The 18,342-nt window shown below is 43.9% G+C and overlaps 1 protein-coding gene across 1 annotated transcript in view; it reads right to left on the bottom strand.

Moving 5' to 3' along the window:
• Positions 1-18,342, bottom strand: part of SQOR (sulfide quinone oxidoreductase) — a 199,970-nt gene that overhangs the window by 23,686 nt on the left and 157,942 nt on the right. The window contains exons 5-7 of the mRNA XM_085644239.1: positions 9,831-10,025; positions 9,101-9,310; positions 4,946-5,129 (exon numbers count right to left, since the gene is read on the bottom strand). Coding sequence (XP_085500365.1) covers positions 4,946-5,129; positions 9,101-9,310; positions 9,831-10,025 — 589 coding nt within the window. The remainder of the gene's footprint in view (positions 1-4,945; positions 5,130-9,100; positions 9,311-9,830; positions 10,026-18,342) is intronic.

Raw genomic sequence — 18,342 nt, 5'->3', positions numbered from 1 at the left:
TCGCGCCAAAGCAGGGGCTAGTAGCCCCTGCAACCGGTTTGAGCTGCACTATGCACAGGGACACCAAATGTGCCGCCAGTGCAGACTTCAAAGCACACTTGGAGTGCACCCGCCCAGCCCCAATACACTAAAGCCTGTCTGGGAGGTGGTCACACCTCCCTGTGACAGGAAACCTATTGTCCAGGCCTCCCATGCCGGAGTTTTGTCCAGCAGCAGGAGGGCAGACTCGTGTCTGTGGCTGGCAGCATCCATTTTGTGATGCCAGGGCTTGCAAAGCTGGTACTGGGTATACCGGTGCTGTCATATTTCTCCCTCTAGTAGGGTGGAATCACACACCCCACACCAGTTACTGGTGTGGGGATATGATTCCAAGGTGTTTGACACCAAACACAACATGTTTCTGTGCAGCCATTCCAAAGTTAACATTTACCGTGAGGTTATAATGCACTTAAGAGTATATGGTCTGGCTGCATCACAAACAACCCAGGAACAAAGGTTCCAAAGGCTGCAGAGTGGCTCTGCTCATGCATGGGCACTCTCTCACATAAAACCCAGCACCCTGCCTTCAGGATTGATAAGGCCTGCCATAGGGGTGACTGATAAGTTTATACATGCAGTGATATGGAGAGATATAGGGAACCTATATCTCACTAAGGGGTGTATACACCACCTTACACAGGCTGCTGTAGCAGACCTGTTGTGTCATTTTAAATGACTTCCCAGGGGTAGCACAATACATGCTGCAGCCCCAGCTAGGCCTCTGCGGTACCTATGCCCTGGGTACATAGTATACCATATACTAGGGACTTATAAGGGTACCTCAGAATCCAATCTGGAGTGTACCTAAAGTACATGCAATCAATTTAGAGAGTAAGCAGCTAGGCTGGGGCCCTGGTTAGCAGGGCCCTAGCCACACTAAAGTCGAAAAACAGTGAAACACCAACAAAAAGTGGGGGTAACTATTAGAAACAGATCCTACTCTCCTACTGGCTGCATAGCCTACAAGACTACATGAAGAGCCGTAAACTGGATGAGGGGCTGTACGAGGAGTCGGTACAGTTCACCATGAGCCTTGGAGTCTTGGTCCACTTTTTTCGGAGCCCACAGCTCAGACATGTAGCAGGCTTGGCAGAAATAAATGCAGTAACCACCATAGCGTTGTGTCACCTGAGCACATGGAAGATCTAATTTTTTTTAATAAACGTCGAATATCATATGAAAGGCCTTGATACCAAGTTCCTCTGAGGACCGCATGACAGTCCTCTTTTCATCATAAAGTCCAGTTCCTCACACAGGAAACTTGTGCAGATGGATCATACGGTGCTGCTGGCCAGACCAAGGAAGCCTGGTGATCTTTGCTGCCACCGACCACCACCAATTCAGTACGGATAGCGATAGTTTAAGACAGTCAATGCTGGTCATTCGCTGATCACCATCAAATACATTATAAACCAGGCCCTTACTAAGCTAGGATGGCGAGACAAGCCTTAGTCCAGTCACAGCAGGTTATTCATTGGTGTATGAGAATAAATGAAGACAGAATAAATCATAAAAGCAAGAACTTGCTCGTCATAGACAAGCCTTGTGATAGTGATAATCTCAGGTGGGAGCTCAGATTACTGGAGACACTTTTGATGGGGGAAGTTGTGTTCAGTCTCAAAGAGAGAATATGAACCAAGAAAGTGGCATGCCGTTGACCCCCCGTAAAAGATCCAGATAATTAACACAATGGCTCAGCCACTATATGCGGTACAGAAGAGATCATCGAGAACGGCCACAGGGACTGGCCCAACTGCTTTAGGGGCCTTTAAATCAGGCATCTGAGATTCCAGCTGATTCCACAGGTTGAGTTTAAACCCTTAAAGCAGCAGCGATGGTCTTCTCTGTCAATTTAGTTGCAATTGAAAGATATGAAATGGGGCTGATTTACCAAGTCCATAAGATTGACCACTGGATTGTTGAACAGAGTGATTATGAAATTTTTCACGGCTTGAGGGACTAAATCTGAATGAAAAGATGGGTATTGATCTGTGGGTACGATGAACTCTAAACAATTCTGAAAAAGAGGAATTTGGGAGCATGAACATGTGGTCAGATTCACAAGTGCAAGGGTGGAGATGAAATCCAATTAGGAATTAGACATGGGGACAGACCCAATGTACAGAATGAAGAGATTTACTCTCTGATTTTCAAAATCTTTTAGTCAACATGCAATCCCTGCGCAAATCGCTCAGGGTAAAACAGCTTCTCCAACCTGCTACCAGATCTTTTGGAAAGGGTAAGGCCATCAACGATTCAGTCAAAAAGTAACCTGCCCAAGTGTATTTGATAGGAAATGTATTGCATGAGAGTTGGAATTTGTTTTTTCCATGATTGAGACAAAAGAAGAATGTTGCCACCGTTGCTCCATTCGTTTGGTCATACACTTCTGAGCAACAACTCTTGCAAGAAACCATTTGCAGGTCTTCTGATGAGGATGAGTCTATCAGGCCCTTTATGCGGCTATACAGCAGAATGTCTCAGTAAGCACACTGGTCAGGAAATTCAAATGAGACGGAGACCAGAGGCTCCAGTGATATCTGTGCAACAAATACGTCCTGAGTACCCAGTTTGGAAGAACATCCTAATATTTGTGGTTGACCTTAGCAGAAAGTACAAAAAAAGAGAAACAAATGATAGAGTCTCCCCTGATGAAATCAAGAGAAGAGTCAGGGAGACCATAGCCACTGTAGAAACTGAAAGTTTCTAATCAGGAGTCCGGCGTTAAGAACTGAAATTTAGGAAGTTGGCCACTTATTAAATAAATTATATTAGTTGAAAGATAAACACACTCTGGAAAAAAGAGGATTTTTGACATACCAGTGGACTCGGGAAGTGCAGAACTAGGTTTACAGGATTAACGTAGCCAGCTCTCAGTAGGGTTTTACTTTTGAAATAGAACTAACCATGTGCCATTCGTGCTTTAAAATGGTGTGTACTAGTAAGTGCACAGCAGTGTTCTAGAGTACTAGGGGAAATATCCAGCCATTTACAATAAGGACAAGTGGTCCCCAAAGCTAATGCACCATAACATTCTTATAAACTGTTTGGAGATCTTTCTACCTTGGTGCCAAGAACATACACTTCACAAAATACACAGACACGCACACGTACAGAGTACATAGATGCATTTGTGTCCATCAGAAGGGGCAGTCTACAATAAAATGCATTCTGTGACCTAAGAGGCTACAAGCATCCTTTTTGATTGGCTGTGGTAGAAAGAAATACGCCTCTCTCTTACCCCAAACCAACACACGGTGACCTTTCTACATCACGCGTGTTTCCAAAATCCACAGGAATATGTCGGACTCCACTCATATCCTGGTATGCCCGTCCTGAAGGCGTCTTGGGCTGAAGCACTTCAGCTAAAATAATGGCAAAGAGGACAAGGGCTGGGCATCAATATAAGTCAGAGGACGAGAACCTCTAATGTGCTTTGGTCTCTCTGTGACGCAATGCCAGGCGTGGGAGGCGGCGTCCATTATGAGGAATAAAAGTAGCCTGTACTGTGTAGTATGACGGGCCAGGCGGCGTCAGTAAGTTAACGCTTGCTGCGGTCGTCTGCAAGTCACGTGCTCAAATTCAGACAAGGTTAACTCATTCTTCGATCCTCCATAGGTTGGTAAATTAAGCATTATTAAATACAGTAATACTAAGAGCTTGTAAACCGTGCAGTATGAAGTGCTACATTAGAAAAGGTATGTGTCACGGCAGTGCACTTGGGGAAAATACTGCGCTGGAGCACCGTTTGTGGAGTGCTGAAGAGAAGCGGCCAGGGGCGCTCCCAGCCTCCCACAGACACCCGCCTGCCCCCGGCCCCATGAACTTGCCATGTCACAGCAGACAGGCTGTGGCGCACGACCAGATAAGGTGCCAAGAAAACGTTTCCAGCCTAGATTTCTACTTTGCACAGGATTCCTCGGGTGATAGAGGCGCGACAGCTGTACCCAAGCAGTCAACAGCAGGGGCGCGAAGGACTGCGCGAGTTGTATAACAGCACGGGGCCTTTCCACGTCACTGGCGTGTTTGTTGTGCGAGCAGGAGAAAGACTTCTACTAGCAGTGGAAACCTCAGTCTTACTCCGAAAAATTATCAAGGCACATATTTGATATTCTTGAAATATCGCGGTCTCACTAGGCCAGCCGCAGAATTATGTAAGGGACATCACGCACATTTTAAGTAATACATTCTGCTACATGAACCCGAAAGCCACGATGTCACAGTAGTTTTAATAAACACAACAGGTGACGTTTTAAAATTGCCTATGCACATAAGAACACTGTCTCAAGTACGCCCTGTGCTGTGAAGAGGGGAGGCTTCAAGTTCAGGGCCTGCGGCCATCTTTATCAGTTCCAGGACAAGTGCATGGCTGCCGCAGATAAACAAATCGTCTACAGGCAGGTTGTGCGCGGACAAGCTTTGCTCTGCACATAATGTGTCAGACTGTTGGCCAAAAAGGTAAAAACAACACTGTAAACAGATAAATAAGTTCCAGGCCCCCCCTAGACGATTGAGAGAAGAAATATTATGAGAACAGGCTGCGAGGGACAGCGCCCCCTTCAAAATATCGGTTTTTTAAGGCTAGAAAATATTTTGCTATTAGTGGCTGAACAAATTGGGTGGGAAGCACACTGCCTGAGTGGGGCAAATTGAGAGTTTCTTTTTGGGAAGTGTGGGGAGGGTTGGTATTGTGGGAGTAAAACGGTAGCTACACCAGGGGTTCTGGGGTCTAGTTACGGCTGATGGCCGGGTCACCTTGGCTCACGCGCTTGCATCACTAGCGGGCCCCCGTGCAGAAGCAACAAAATGTACATCCGCCAGTGCAGACACCGGCACACCGCTATTTACGTCAAAGAGCGCGTGCTGCTCCGTTTGGCGTGCATGCGTTCAGAGCGCGCAGTATTACCAACAGCTGCTGCCGTTTTCGATGTTGGGAGATTGGTGCAGTCTCCAATTCCGAACACATTGGGGTACTTCTTGTGTTGCAGGGTCTCCTTGTTTACATCCACCCAGCCCCCAGCATCCGACACCGGACTGTTCACCAGCACATCCGGGGGGCCCATGGGAGGAGTGACGTGGAGCATTTCATACTGCGAAAGAAAAAAAGGACATTATTTGTATTCAGTATTTAATTTGTGCCCATACGACAATGTTCTTTTAACTGTGAACAACGATCTGTCTAGCAACTGAAGTATGGAGCCCATATACTCTTCCACGTCATCATCCTTCTGGGATTCCTGCACCCTGCACACAGGCCGGGGCATAATCCAGCGGGTGTCACTCTGCACGGGCAGGCACTCGCACACCTGTGCACGCACCCCCACGCCTGCCACCTAACCCCTTTACAAACAATTCCACCCAGAAGCCGCATAGAAATGCGTGTGTACTATACCACTGCTGTGCGTACAGGGAGGCACAGATCCCTCGCTTGGATACATTAAAGGCCAGATTACAAGTAGAGGGGCTGTCTATCGCAACCGGCAAATAACGATTCCAGGGGGTTCGATATTAATCGAGTGCGATAAACGCCACCTCTTATGAGTTTGGATTTTGGACTTTAGCGCACCAAAATCCGCTTGATACGGTAAATACCGTATGCTTTTCTGTTAAATTTCGCCCAAAATTTAGCTAATGTTTAGTTATTTAACATTACAGGATGCATTAACTAAAACCAAACTCGTAGTCGGGGCCTTAGAAGGTAAAACTTCAAACAACACTCTGCCCAGCAGGCAGTGTAAAAGTACCAAACAAAGTATAAAACATTCAAAAAGTTATGCGGGAAGCTGGCAGCGCATATACATCAGTGACGCCGCGAGATCGAATTTAGAGTCCCAGGCCTTTTATCTCCTGGTCAATGGGGTATGGCGGTGAAGCAAGGGAGGTATAGGGATGAGAGGTGTGGGGAGTTTTTAAATATACAAGTGAAATTTCAAGTGGAGCTCAATTACTGGGATGGCCGTAGTTCACCGAATTTCCTTTTTTTTAGTACCTGGAGGTCGTGGCGTAGTTTTCTCCGCAGACTGGAAATATTTCCATGTTAGCCATACTTGCTTCCGAGAACGGACGGGCTGTTTTAAACCATAATCCACTCTGAAGCTGGATAAATGTTGGCAATCTATTAGGATGCGTGAGCCCTGATTCTCACTTGAAAATCCACATGCTGAGAGCTTTGCGACCTATGGGTATTTCGCATAATATATGCGCATATTATAGAGAGTTTGCGAAAGGAAATCTTTGGAGCTTCACTTACCCTTAGTCAGGCATGGGCCCTTACAACCAAGATGTAGAGATCCCATGCCTAGACCATCGTGCTCATGGACGCTACAAGCAAGGATGTTCTAAACAGGAATAACTTGACAGTAACAGCAGTTCATGTCTGGAGGGCTGCGTGCCGCAGGCTCACAGCTCTGAAGCCTGTAGCATTTGCTATTTTTAATGAGTACTAGTGTTATTCCTTCTAGTAGCCTTAGTTGCTCCAAGGACAGTCCTTGAGCTAGAATTTGTTCCTCATAAATCTGACCACTGCAATGCGATAGTGGACGGAGTTAAAGAGAAGGTCGCACCTCAGTCTTGTGCTGGCCCCGGTCACGCACTGGGACATAATCAAAACTCCGAAAACCATCATGTGGTTCACAAAGCATAACGCTACTCACAATTAGTATGGAAAAATGTCATCCGGCCAGAGGATCCTGGGAGCCTCCACGGTGCCTGGCCTCCAGGTCAGGTCAGCAGCGGCTACGGTCCACGCACTTCTAGGAAGGACGGCCCACCCGAATCAGGGATCCCCTCCTGTCAGTCGGGGACCTCCAAACCCGCAGCGGAGCTACCGAATCAGCGGCTCTACATTAGGGTCAGTAAAAAATGCAGAGGGGGCACCATAATCTATAGACCCTGCTCTGCATTTCTTTTTTCTCGACAAAAACAAATTACCCAACATTTAGTTTATTCAGAGTAAACAAACCATTAATGTCCATCTGAGGCTTCTTTGACGGAAACCCAGTAATTCGTCCAACTCTAAATGGAGCAGGAGAACCAAGAGTTTGCAATGGGTCCCCAAACCCAATCCCCGCCAGCCTTTCCGTGGTGGCATTGCCGTCTTCATAAACCCACATCCTGATATGGTGGACGGTGCCTGCTAGGCACCGCCACCATTTCAGGGCCCCTGCACCGTCTGCCAGGCAATCGGTTGTATTGCCTTTGGGGTAAAAGCAGAGGACAGACTTTGCATCCGACGCGATACCAACCGCCATCCTAATTTGGCGGTGGGTAATGAGCTTGGTGATGGCAGGTACCCCCCAGTGCAGAGACACCCCCCCACCCCACACAAGGGGGGGCCCGCAACGGTCCCCAAAACCCAATCCCAGCTAGCCTTGCCGCCATGACAAGGCCTTCATAAACCCACATCCTGATCTGGTGGACGGTGCCTGCTAGGCACCGCCACCATTTCGGGGGCCCTGCACCGTCCGCCAGGCAATCGGTGCAATTGCCTTTGGCGGAAACGCAGAAGACAGACTTTGCGTCCGCCACGATACCCACCGCCATCCAAATTTGGCGGTGGGTAATGAGCTTGGTGATGGCGGAAGGACCGCCACTGCCGGTCCTTCCGCCATCATAATGACCCCCTTAGAGAGACAATGTAGGTTCTATATATAACTGTAGGTTGTCCTCCCCTCTGTGTTTGAATGAGATCTGGATTAGTCGCATCCTTTTTACATGAGTTCTGATTTAAACAGATGAGTTCAAACATATGTAATTTTGGGCAACCTAATAGTTATTTGCCATCAAGCAATAGTAATTAAGATACAGTTTTAGATTCTAAACTAGGTCTTCATAAATTTGTGTTTAGCGTGCATTTCAACAGGTAGCAATCATAGGGTGTGCTAGAGTAGTCTATCAGAATATGAAAGGTGTAGATAAAAATGTGTTTACATGGTCTGAAAAGTAAGACTAAAATTTGGATTTAAATAAATGGGTGTGAACTATGCCAAATTTGTCAGATACACATTAAATATGGGACTGTTACCATTTTAGTAAACATTTTAATATTTAGGTATTCATTTTTGTTATTAACATAAATTATAGAAATTATGATTTCTACTACATTACCCACTACCTGAAAATCTTTAGTCAATCAGTTACTATTCCTTGGTTTACATAAACCTATTTTACGTATACATATTTGTTCACTGATAGATCTGCACGGAGTTAAACAAAAAGGTATCCTGGTCATTAGGATTTTTGTTTCTTGGCTCGCACCAGTTCCTGTAATTTCGATATATATTTTTCATATATTGTTATGTTGATTGATGTCTCTACGTAAAAGGGCAGATATACTCCATGATTAATTTTACTGCAGGATAAGGTATAAATACGGCTGCCGCTGAAATCCAGCATCAAGTGTTTCCAGGATTTCTCTATGTCTTAGGCTGTGTTGTTTAAATATTGTTTGACATATGACCAGATGGGCGGCAGTCATGGATGAGGATGGGAATGGGGTTGCCTGAGATGCAACTTATCTGAATTTAACTGATGCGGTTTCTTTAGAAAAGTTTGAATATGTTTTTCATCAACGTGTTCTATTTTTATATAAATGTTTTTTATTTTATTCTTATTGTTACTGCTATGATTGTAAATTTATTTAGTAGTCATTTTGTAAATATACCCTTATTTGATTAAAATGGTTAGAATTTATTTTCTGCTGATTGTATATTTCTATAGGTTTCCTAGGTTACATGTTTGATTTATTTTTAGATTTTGTTTTATAATACACAACTATGATACTGTACACAACGGTTTTTTGAGTGCTGAAAGGATTTCAGTGCGAGAGAAGATTTAGTGGAGACAATAGATGAACTGGTTAGCACATACTTGTGCAGATATAAGGGTAGAGGAAGGTTTCTTCTTAGTTGGTTTGACTTTGATATCCTTATCTGCCTACCACTTGGATACGGATCCGCCGTATGTTTTTTTTAGCTATCTTAATCTATTTTCCTTGGCCCATGTCTAAACAGCTAGATAACACTGCATAACAAAGAAAAGTATGTTGAATTTGTTAACTTACCTCATACACATGAGTTTCTCCCGGATTGTCCAAGTTCTCAAACACAGCTTCGTGTTTGTCTGCACGCACCTCGATAAGACTCCGTTTGAAATTGAGTTGAATATTACGCTCCTTAATAATTTCCAAGAGTGCATCTGCGTACTTCTTCACTCCAAAAATTGCTCCCAGCGAAGTATTAAAAATTACATTAGCATCAGACCGCTTTCCTGTCTGAAAACAAAAAATACTTGATAAAGTGATTGTGGTACGAATAGAAGATGCAAAAACAGAAAGTGAGCAAACACCTCTTTCACAAACCTTCCCTCTGGTATTGGTATGTTTGGATAATTCTTCAAGAGTAAAAACGTACCAGATATCAGAGAGAAAGCATCTCATTCTTGAAGCAAAGATGAAAGAGATAAACTTAAACTTACTGACATACCGGAGTTAATTATCTCATATTTAAGGAAGTAATTGGAAAAAAAAGCAAATCTTACCATTCTGGGAGAACCTACCAAATATAAGAGTTTCACAAGTTTGACAATTCAACATCACACCCATTCATAATCTTTTGAAACAGTCGATCATGGTCTCCTAACTTGGCTACATATGAAGCATGCACTGTCATTACATATTAGATAAACATCCTATCAATCAGTAGCATTATACACAGCTTTAAGCACACTCATTTGGCTCTCTAAGTCCATGTCTGGATCTTAAAGCAAGTCTTTACCTCCATAAGTAACCGTACCTTTCTCAGATATTCCTCGGACAAGTACATGATCTTCTGCGGTGCTCCTGCACATTTCACTGGTGTGTTAGGGAATGTGAAAATAGCATTTCCCTTCTTGAAGTCTTGCAACGCCTTCCAGGTTTTTTCAACAGTTTGCAAGGAATAGTTGGAACCTATTTTTGGATAACTGAAGCCTTCAGGCAAACCCTTGATCTACAAAAAAATAATATGGTGACATTATGGTTGCATATAAAGTACAGTGGTTTATATTCCATTTTATGTACGGGACGTCAACAATTATTACTTTAGCTTTTGACAGCAGTATTTTTTGTATTAAAAGTGATATTATCTGAATATTCTTGTAATCATTTATGAGTTTTGAATACTATTAAATCACAAGGAGATTTAGGAATGTTACACATACACGTAAATATACTAAAAATATAGCTATATCATTATATATATATATATATATATATATATATATATATATATATATATAAGCGTTAGCATCTTAATTAGTGATAAATAAATTGCCGGATTGCTTAAGAGGATACAAACATCAGTTGAGATCCGGGTATATTATACATTTGTCTCTTTGTACCTTCTATGTGATTAAATGTTCAAAAATGTGTTGTCATGAATCACACCAAATGTATGACTCTCCATTATATGCTGCAGATCCATAGGTATATTTTCATTCATTTTATACCGTACCTCGGCCTTCGCACTCAACAGATTTGCATCATAAAGAAAAAACAAACTATATTTTCTACACCAGGGGTGTGGAATTTAATAAAATATCTAATTGTCCATAGGAAAGGTTGCTTCATAAAACTACTTGTCCTGTAACCAAATCCACTTGTCCCGTTGGTGCCATGTAGTGCGCCGACAAATTATGGTAGTAATCTAATTATATATGCACTCTGATAATAGCCTCTCTGATTATGCCAGAGCCCATACCATAGGGGTGGAATACTAGCAATTCCCTTGTTTTGCCACCTTTCCACAGATTTACATACTGGAGCTGGAAGTAGTGGTAAGCAATAATTCCCCGTGGACGGAATGCCCTTTTGAGTCTGTGCAAACCTACTAACTTGCATGCTTTATGGGTTTACATCAGCGTGTCTCTAATATTTTCCCATATAGAGAAATGTTGGAAATGTACTCCTGACAAGGGCAGGGGTAAAACTTCTTCTGAGGTTGGGGAAAAAAGTGGTCAGAGGGAAAGTGAACTTGTTACTGCGCAACAGATTTTCACATGAGGAAATATACACATGGTAAAATGTAGTTCACAAATATTTTCTAGGAGTACAATTTCCTGACCTACTTCTGTAAATTCTTGTTAATTCACGAAAGCCGTAAATCTGCACTATTCCAAGGACATATACCACGAGTGCACTTTTGTGACTTTCTTTAAGAATTGGGCCCCTATTTAGGTCTGGCGTTTTGTTTTTAATAAAATTTTATCTCTTGCTCTATCCACTGGCTGGCTTGACTGCGAGTGACAGCATTCTGCTCTTTCACAAGAAGCACATTAGCACGCAAGGTAGTTTTGTTCAGTGACGGGAAATACTGTAGCATTGTTTGGTTTTGGAAGTCAAAAATATGTTTTCTTTTGGCAAGGTCTGTTATAATGATGAGGGCCTGGTAGCTCCCACAACAATATAGCCTTACAAAACCCATGTCAAAATAAGTCACGCACTAACATAACCAAAAGGCTGACAACCAAAGTCATACCTATTGGCTTCACTGATTTTCCATTATAAATATTTTTTAGGAAATACTAGCATGCATCAACACATTTTCCTAAACGATGCTTCATATAAATGGTACATACATTTCACCATACTTTAGCAAAACATTTTTTTCCTAGTCGCATTTTCTTATGACTATTTTATTTTGAAAGCAAACAATCCTCTTGTGTTCAAACTTTTGCATATATTCGCATCTAATCAAATAGCATCCTGGAAATATTATACAAAGCCTTATATTGTTAAACTTTGCAAATGTGTGTAGACATTTTTATACTGGAACCACAGTCAGTAGTGCAGTCTGAACTCACAACATTTACTAAAAGCGCTCACCCTAATCATAAAGGCTTTGTATTAATGAACCTTAAATATAAGTTCGAAGAACAGCATTAACATATGGGTACAACTATTCCCGTAACTGCAGACAATGCCCTTCCTGGATCCATAATGTGGTAGTGTAATATGGCAGCCAAAGGGTTTGTGCTGCAGAGGGCAGGGCCTTGTTGTCCCAAGGATAACAAACATGAAAACTTCTTGAACTTGACCACAAACAATATGTCCTGGGCGTCAGGTTATAGGAGTTCCACACCCTGTACACAAGCCTAAATTTCTCTCCATAAATGGCATGTTTATAAAATAACACACAACCTAAATAGGATTAACAGATTTTGAAACCTGAAAACCGAGACATTTCACAAACATAGAAGTAGGACTACAATTTTGCATCGATTGAGGGGCATAGAAGGACTTAAATGACAGCGCTCGACAACAGAGACAATGTGGTGCAAAGGGTAATTTAATGCAATTAAAAAAAAATATCTGTTTTAACTAAATTGCTTTTTGCTGTAGATTGCTAACTATTTCTGCACTGCAACAAACGAAAACGTGCCGATCTCGACCTGTGTGAAAACATGGACATGCACTAAATTTACAGAATTTTTCTGGGGCTGGTGTTTAAGAAATGGAGAGCTTAGCAAATACGGGACACCTGGTCACCATAACTCTATCCAAAGACATAACCTTTGGCATGAATGGAATTACATGCGAGGTCACCATTGATTTCAAATGTAGTTTATTATTGCCAGTACAAGGCATACAAAATAAAGTACAATAGGATATATTTGAAGCAATACCTCTTTCTAGCCACCACACAATAACAATTGAGGGCACAATTCATAAAGTTGAACTCATGTGCACAAATACCTCTATCACTTTCTATGCAGAAAGAATGAATACCAGTATGGTGTAATATTGTATATTATCAATTTTGCTTCTATGGGGTTGTTGTAGGCGTTCCAGAGGGGGCATGTTTTTTTAAGTAGTTTAACACCTGCAAACCTGCCAGTTTGTGGTTATTCTACTATGAGTATGTTCAGAAATTTCACACCGATGGATAGGAGGAAATGTGTACACAGTTTGCAGAATGGGGAGGGAACAAACCCAAAATAGGTGGGGGTGGCGGTAAAACTTACATGCAACTTGATTTTATTAAGGTATAATCTTATAGAATAGAACTCTATGTAGACTACTAAAGCTGCAATTCTGATTGAATCAGGGTTAATTCCATTAGATTGTTCCATACGTTAGGGCTCAAACAGGGCCATACCCAGGACATTTTTTTTCAGGGGGAATGGCCACCGTATTGACAATGGGAACTGAAGGTTTATTTCGCTGGGCGTTGTTTCTCCGCGCGCGTCAGGGACCTCACCACTTAATCTTTAATCATACTTTAGTACCATTCTCTTAGATCCACACTCTTTACTGTATCTATTTCTCTCCACCTTTAGAACAGTACTAAGAAGGATTTTAAGTTGTAACCTAGAGGGCTATTGGAAGGTACAGAACTGGCGAGAGATCTGGATAGGGCTCGGATTGTACATGACCCGTTTTGGAAGCGGCAGGGTATGCAGTCATCCACAACTAAGTGATAGCCCTAGGGGACGGGTTAAAAATGGTTCTTTCGCACTGCCACTTTCCCTATAATATTTTACACCTACTGGTGCACTACAAATCACCTTTCACGCCCCGGGACGGCCTGGGACCTAAATGCTTCCTCCTCTCGCCTCATTCTCTCTCCTCAATCTTTTTCCATTCTCGTGCCAGCTGTAATTACCTGGGGTAGCTAGAGAAAGTAACAGAGGTACCAGCAACGGCCCAATGCCTTAAAAAGACGGCCTTCCATTGTTCCATCCCACTGGGAAAATGTCTGATGGAATAAACAGGCCTGTTCAGGACCAAGAATAGAGAATGCTGGGAACTTCATTCATCGTTGCATTAGTAGAACAGATGCCACATACCGCTTGTATATCATGATGGGACAAGCCAAACTCTTCTGTGGTCTTCAACTCTGTCTTTTCCAGGTTATTTGAATCAGACAGATCACACCATTCTTATAAGGGAAATGATTCTCACATCTTCGGATGTTTTATTTTAATTTTTGCCAAACACAAGCTGCATAACCATATGTCTGCATTCAGTAGGTGTGTAGGCATCACACATTTGCTCTGCTCACCTGCAGGTGTTGTAAACTTTGAACTTGTCCATCAACCACCATCAAGTACGGTAAAATTCAGGCACAATTGTTTTACTGAAAACTGAATCATCCTACAACCATTTTGTTACCTTGTGTTCAGTTGCACCAAAAAGACAGTTGCAGAATTCTTTACCCTTCTATATACATAACAGATTTGAGTATTGCACGTAAGGCAGGGGCCAGGGTGAAGCTTTCTAATGTCGCATCAAGAAGAACCGGAAACCCAAAAGAATTTTTATGTATGAACAGATCAATTATCCAGTTCTGAAATACAGCGTCTTTTTGTGGTGTAGTTGTCCGTTATGTTATATAATCTGGTGCCACCCAGTGATATTTTGTATGTGTGATTAATTTGTAGTGTTCCAACAATAAGGGCCTGGCATTGATAGGCACTTCCAACCAATTGTATTGATTATGCTACTTACCAGTATGCATCTGTTCTTGGCATGTAGGGCTGCTGACATTCATATCTGTGCATAGATCGCCGCCTAGTGTTGGGTCCGGATGATTGCACATTGTTGTCCTGGAAGAGTCTTCGAAGTATCACGAGATAGGTGGCTCCTCCCCTGGACTACAGTGCGCATGGGCATCCTCTCCATCCTTAGATTGTTTTTCGCCATTGTGGCAGTGATGGAGTAGATATAGTAAGTGATGACCATGCTATACAGAAAATACTGAGTGCTGCAGCCGCGACAGGCGCCGGGGAGGAGGGTGGGCGATATGAATGTCAGCAGCCCTACATGCCAAGAACAGATGCATACTGGTAAGTAGCATAATCAGTTCGAGGCATGTGGGCTGCTGAATTCATATCTGTGCATAGAATATATAGCAGTACCTCCCCTAGCGGCGGCTACCTGTGCCAGCTGCAGCAGTCTGGAAAAGAGTTTTGAGAACAGCCTGTCCTACAGCTGCTTGCTGTCTTGAGTGTACATCTACGCAGTAGTGTTTGGTAAATGTATGCATAATGGACCATGTGGCTGCTCTACAAATTTCGTGTAAAGGGATGTTTCCTAGGAAAGCCATGGATGCCCCTAAATTTCGTGTTGAGTGGGCTCGTGGGGGAACCGTTAATGTGCGTTTAGCTTTGTGATAGCAAATCTGAATACATTTAACGATCCATCTGGCTATTCCTGCTTTGGAAATGGCGTTACCTTTGTGTTGTGGAGAGAAGGCAACGAAGAGTTGTTTAGTTTTTCTAAAATCCTTTGTCCTGTCAATATAGTACATGAGAGCCCGCTTTACATCTAGTGTATGGAGCATTCTTTCTGAGACATTTTGGAAGAAAACGGGCAGTTCGATAGTTTGATTAATGTGGAACTGCGATATGACTTTGGGCATGAACTTGGGGTTGGTGCGTAGGACAACCCTGTTTGCGTGGACCTGAATGAATGGCTCCTGAATGGTTAGAGCCTGGAGTTCACTAACTCTCCTTAAGGAAGTGATGGCCACCAGGAAAGCCACTTTCCAGGTGAGGAATTGAATCTCACATGAATGGAGAGGTTCAAAGGGCGGACCCATCAGTCTGGTGAGGACCAAGTTGAGGTTCCACACTGGTGCTGGTGGGTGTCTTGGGGGAATTACTCGTTTGAGTCCCTCCAAGAAAGCTTTGATGGCAGGTACCTTGAATAAGGAGAGGTGCTGCCTGTTTTGGAGGTAGGCTGCTATCGCGGTCAAATGGATGCATATTGAGTTGTATGCCAAATTACAGCGGTATAGGTGTAAGAGGTAGCATATGATGTTTTGAATAGATGCGTCCAGTGGGTTAATGTTATTGTTGTTGCAGTAAATGACAAACCTTTTCCATTTGGCCGCATAGCAGGCTCTAGTAGTGGGTCTCCTGGCTTCTTTGATGATAGTCATACAGTCAGGTGGTAAGTTTACGTAGCCAAATTCTAAGACCTCAGGAGCCAGATCGCCAGGTTCAGTTGCTGGGGATCTGGGTGTTGAATTTCGCCATGGTTCTGCGTTAAAAGGGCTGGTTTTATCCGCAGTCGTTGATGAGGCACCACGGAAAGTTCCAGAAAGGTGGTGTACCATGGCTGGCGTGCCCACGTTGGAGCAACTAGGATAAGGGTCAGTGAGTGTTGCCGTAGTTTGCGCGCCACCAGCGGTATTAATGGTGCTGGGGGAAAAGCGTACGCAAATCTGCCGGACCAGTTCATCCATATCGCATTGCCCTGCGACTGTGGGTGTGGGAACCTGGCGGCAAAGCTTTGGCATTTTGCGTTTTCTTTTGTGGCGAATAGGTCTATCTCTGGATGACCCCACTGCTGGAAGTACGGTTGGAGAACTGATGGGTGTAGCTCCCACTCGTGCATCTGGTGGCTGTGTCTGCTGAGCAGATCCGCCATCTGGTTGTCCTTGCCCGGGAGGTGTTCTGCCATGAGGAATATGTTCCTCTGAATGGCCCACTTCCACTTCTCTGAGCCAGATGAGACAACTGTGGAGAGTGTGTCCCTCCCTGCTTCTGTATGTAGTACATGGCAGTCATGTTGTCCGTCCGGATCAACACGACTTTGTTGCACAAGTGTACTTTGAATGCCTTCATGGCTAGGAAGATTGCCATCAGTTCCAGAAGGTTGATGTGCATCTTCTTGTGTTGTGGTGTCCATAGTCCCTGCACTGTGTAATTGAGTACATGAGCTCCCCATCCCTGGAGAGATGCGTCCGCTGTTAGTATGATTTGTGGAACAGGCTCTTGGAACGGTCGGCCCTTGCAAAGGTTTTGTGGACTCCACCAATGCAGAGAGTTGTATGCCCGACCGCTCACCAACACTAGGTCTTTTAGTTGCCCGTGAGCCTGATTCCATTGACGTGCTAAGCACTCCTGAAGCGGGCGCATATGTAGTCTCGCGTGTGGGACTATGAAAATGCAGGAGGCCATCATGCCTATCAACTGCATGAATACTCGCGCAGGAAGGGAGTGCTGAGGTTGGAATTTGGAGATCAGCTGTTGGATGCTGTTGATTCTCACTAAAGTTGGCTGAGCTGTGGCAGCCAGAGTGTTGATCGTTGCGCCTAAGTACTGTTGTACGTGCGCAGGTTGGAGACTTGATTTTGGGTAATTTAGTGAGAATCCCAGACCGTGAAGAAGGTGAATGGTGTGGGACATGTGGGTGGCACATTGTTGTGCTTACTTTGCCTGAACTAGCCAGTCGTCCAGATAAGGGAAGACGTGAATGTTTTGTCTTTGCAGATGCGCGGCCACTGTTGCCAGGCACTTGGTAAAGACCCTGGGTGCTGTTGTTACTCCGAAGGGGAGAACTTTGAACTGATAGTGATTCCCTTGAATAGTGAATCTGAGGTATTTCCTGTGTGAAGGGTGTATGGGTATGTGGAAGTATGCATCCTTCAGGTCTAGCGTAGCTAGGAAATCCCCCTGACTGAGTAGTGGGAGAACCTGCTGGAGGGTGAGCATATGGAAATGCTCTGACAGAATATCTAGGTTTAGGGGTCGCAGGTCTAGAATAGGTCTGAGCGAGCCATCCTTTTTTGGGATTAAGAAGTACAGAGAGTACACCCCTCTGCCCTGCTGGTCGATGGGCACTACTTCTATTGCCCCTTTTGCGAGCATAGTAAGCACTTCCTGCTGGAGTAAATCTAATTGTTCGGCTGACATAGGACGGTGCTTTGGTGGTATGTTGGGTGGAGTGGAAGTTAGTTCTAGACAGTACCCGTGCTGGATGATGTCCCTGACCCACCTGTCCGTGGTGATGTTCTTCCACGCGGACAGGAACAGCTGGAGTCGTCCCCCGACAGGTGTTATGTGGTCGGGGGGTAAGGAGAGGGCGTCACTGTTTGTTTTTTGGAGAGGACCTGGTGTTGCCATAGCCACGTCCCCTGCCTTTGGTGCTGGATCCACGATATCCACCCCTGTTGTTTTTGTCATAGGTGCTTTGTGCGCCACTTTTAGCATACTGCTGTTGTGACCCCTGACTCCTTGTTGTTCCTATATTTCCAGTGCGACGAAAGGAGCCACTACGAAATTGCTGCGTTTGCAGAGCCCCATTGATTTCGCAGTGTCAGTGTCTTTCTTTATTTTTTCTAGGGTAGTGTCAACGTCTGGGCCAAATAAGAATTCTGTGTTAACTGGTAAGTTCAGAATATTGTTTTGGATCTCGGGTTTGAAGCCTGAGATTCGTAACCAGGCATGGCGTCGTAGCATGACGCTTGTGTTTATTGCCCTAGCTGCTGTGTCAGCTGCGTCAAGGGCGCATTTTATGGATGTATTAGTGAGGAGTTG

The sequence above is a fragment of the Triturus cristatus genome, chromosome 3_1 (assembly GCF_964204655.1).
Source record: "Triturus cristatus chromosome 3_1, aTriCri1.1, whole genome shotgun sequence".
NCBI classification, from domain to species: Eukaryota; Metazoa; Chordata; class Amphibia; order Caudata; family Salamandridae; genus Triturus; species Triturus cristatus.
The sequence above is the reverse complement of the archived record's forward strand: the minus strand, read 5'-3'. Positions and strand labels throughout refer to the sequence as shown.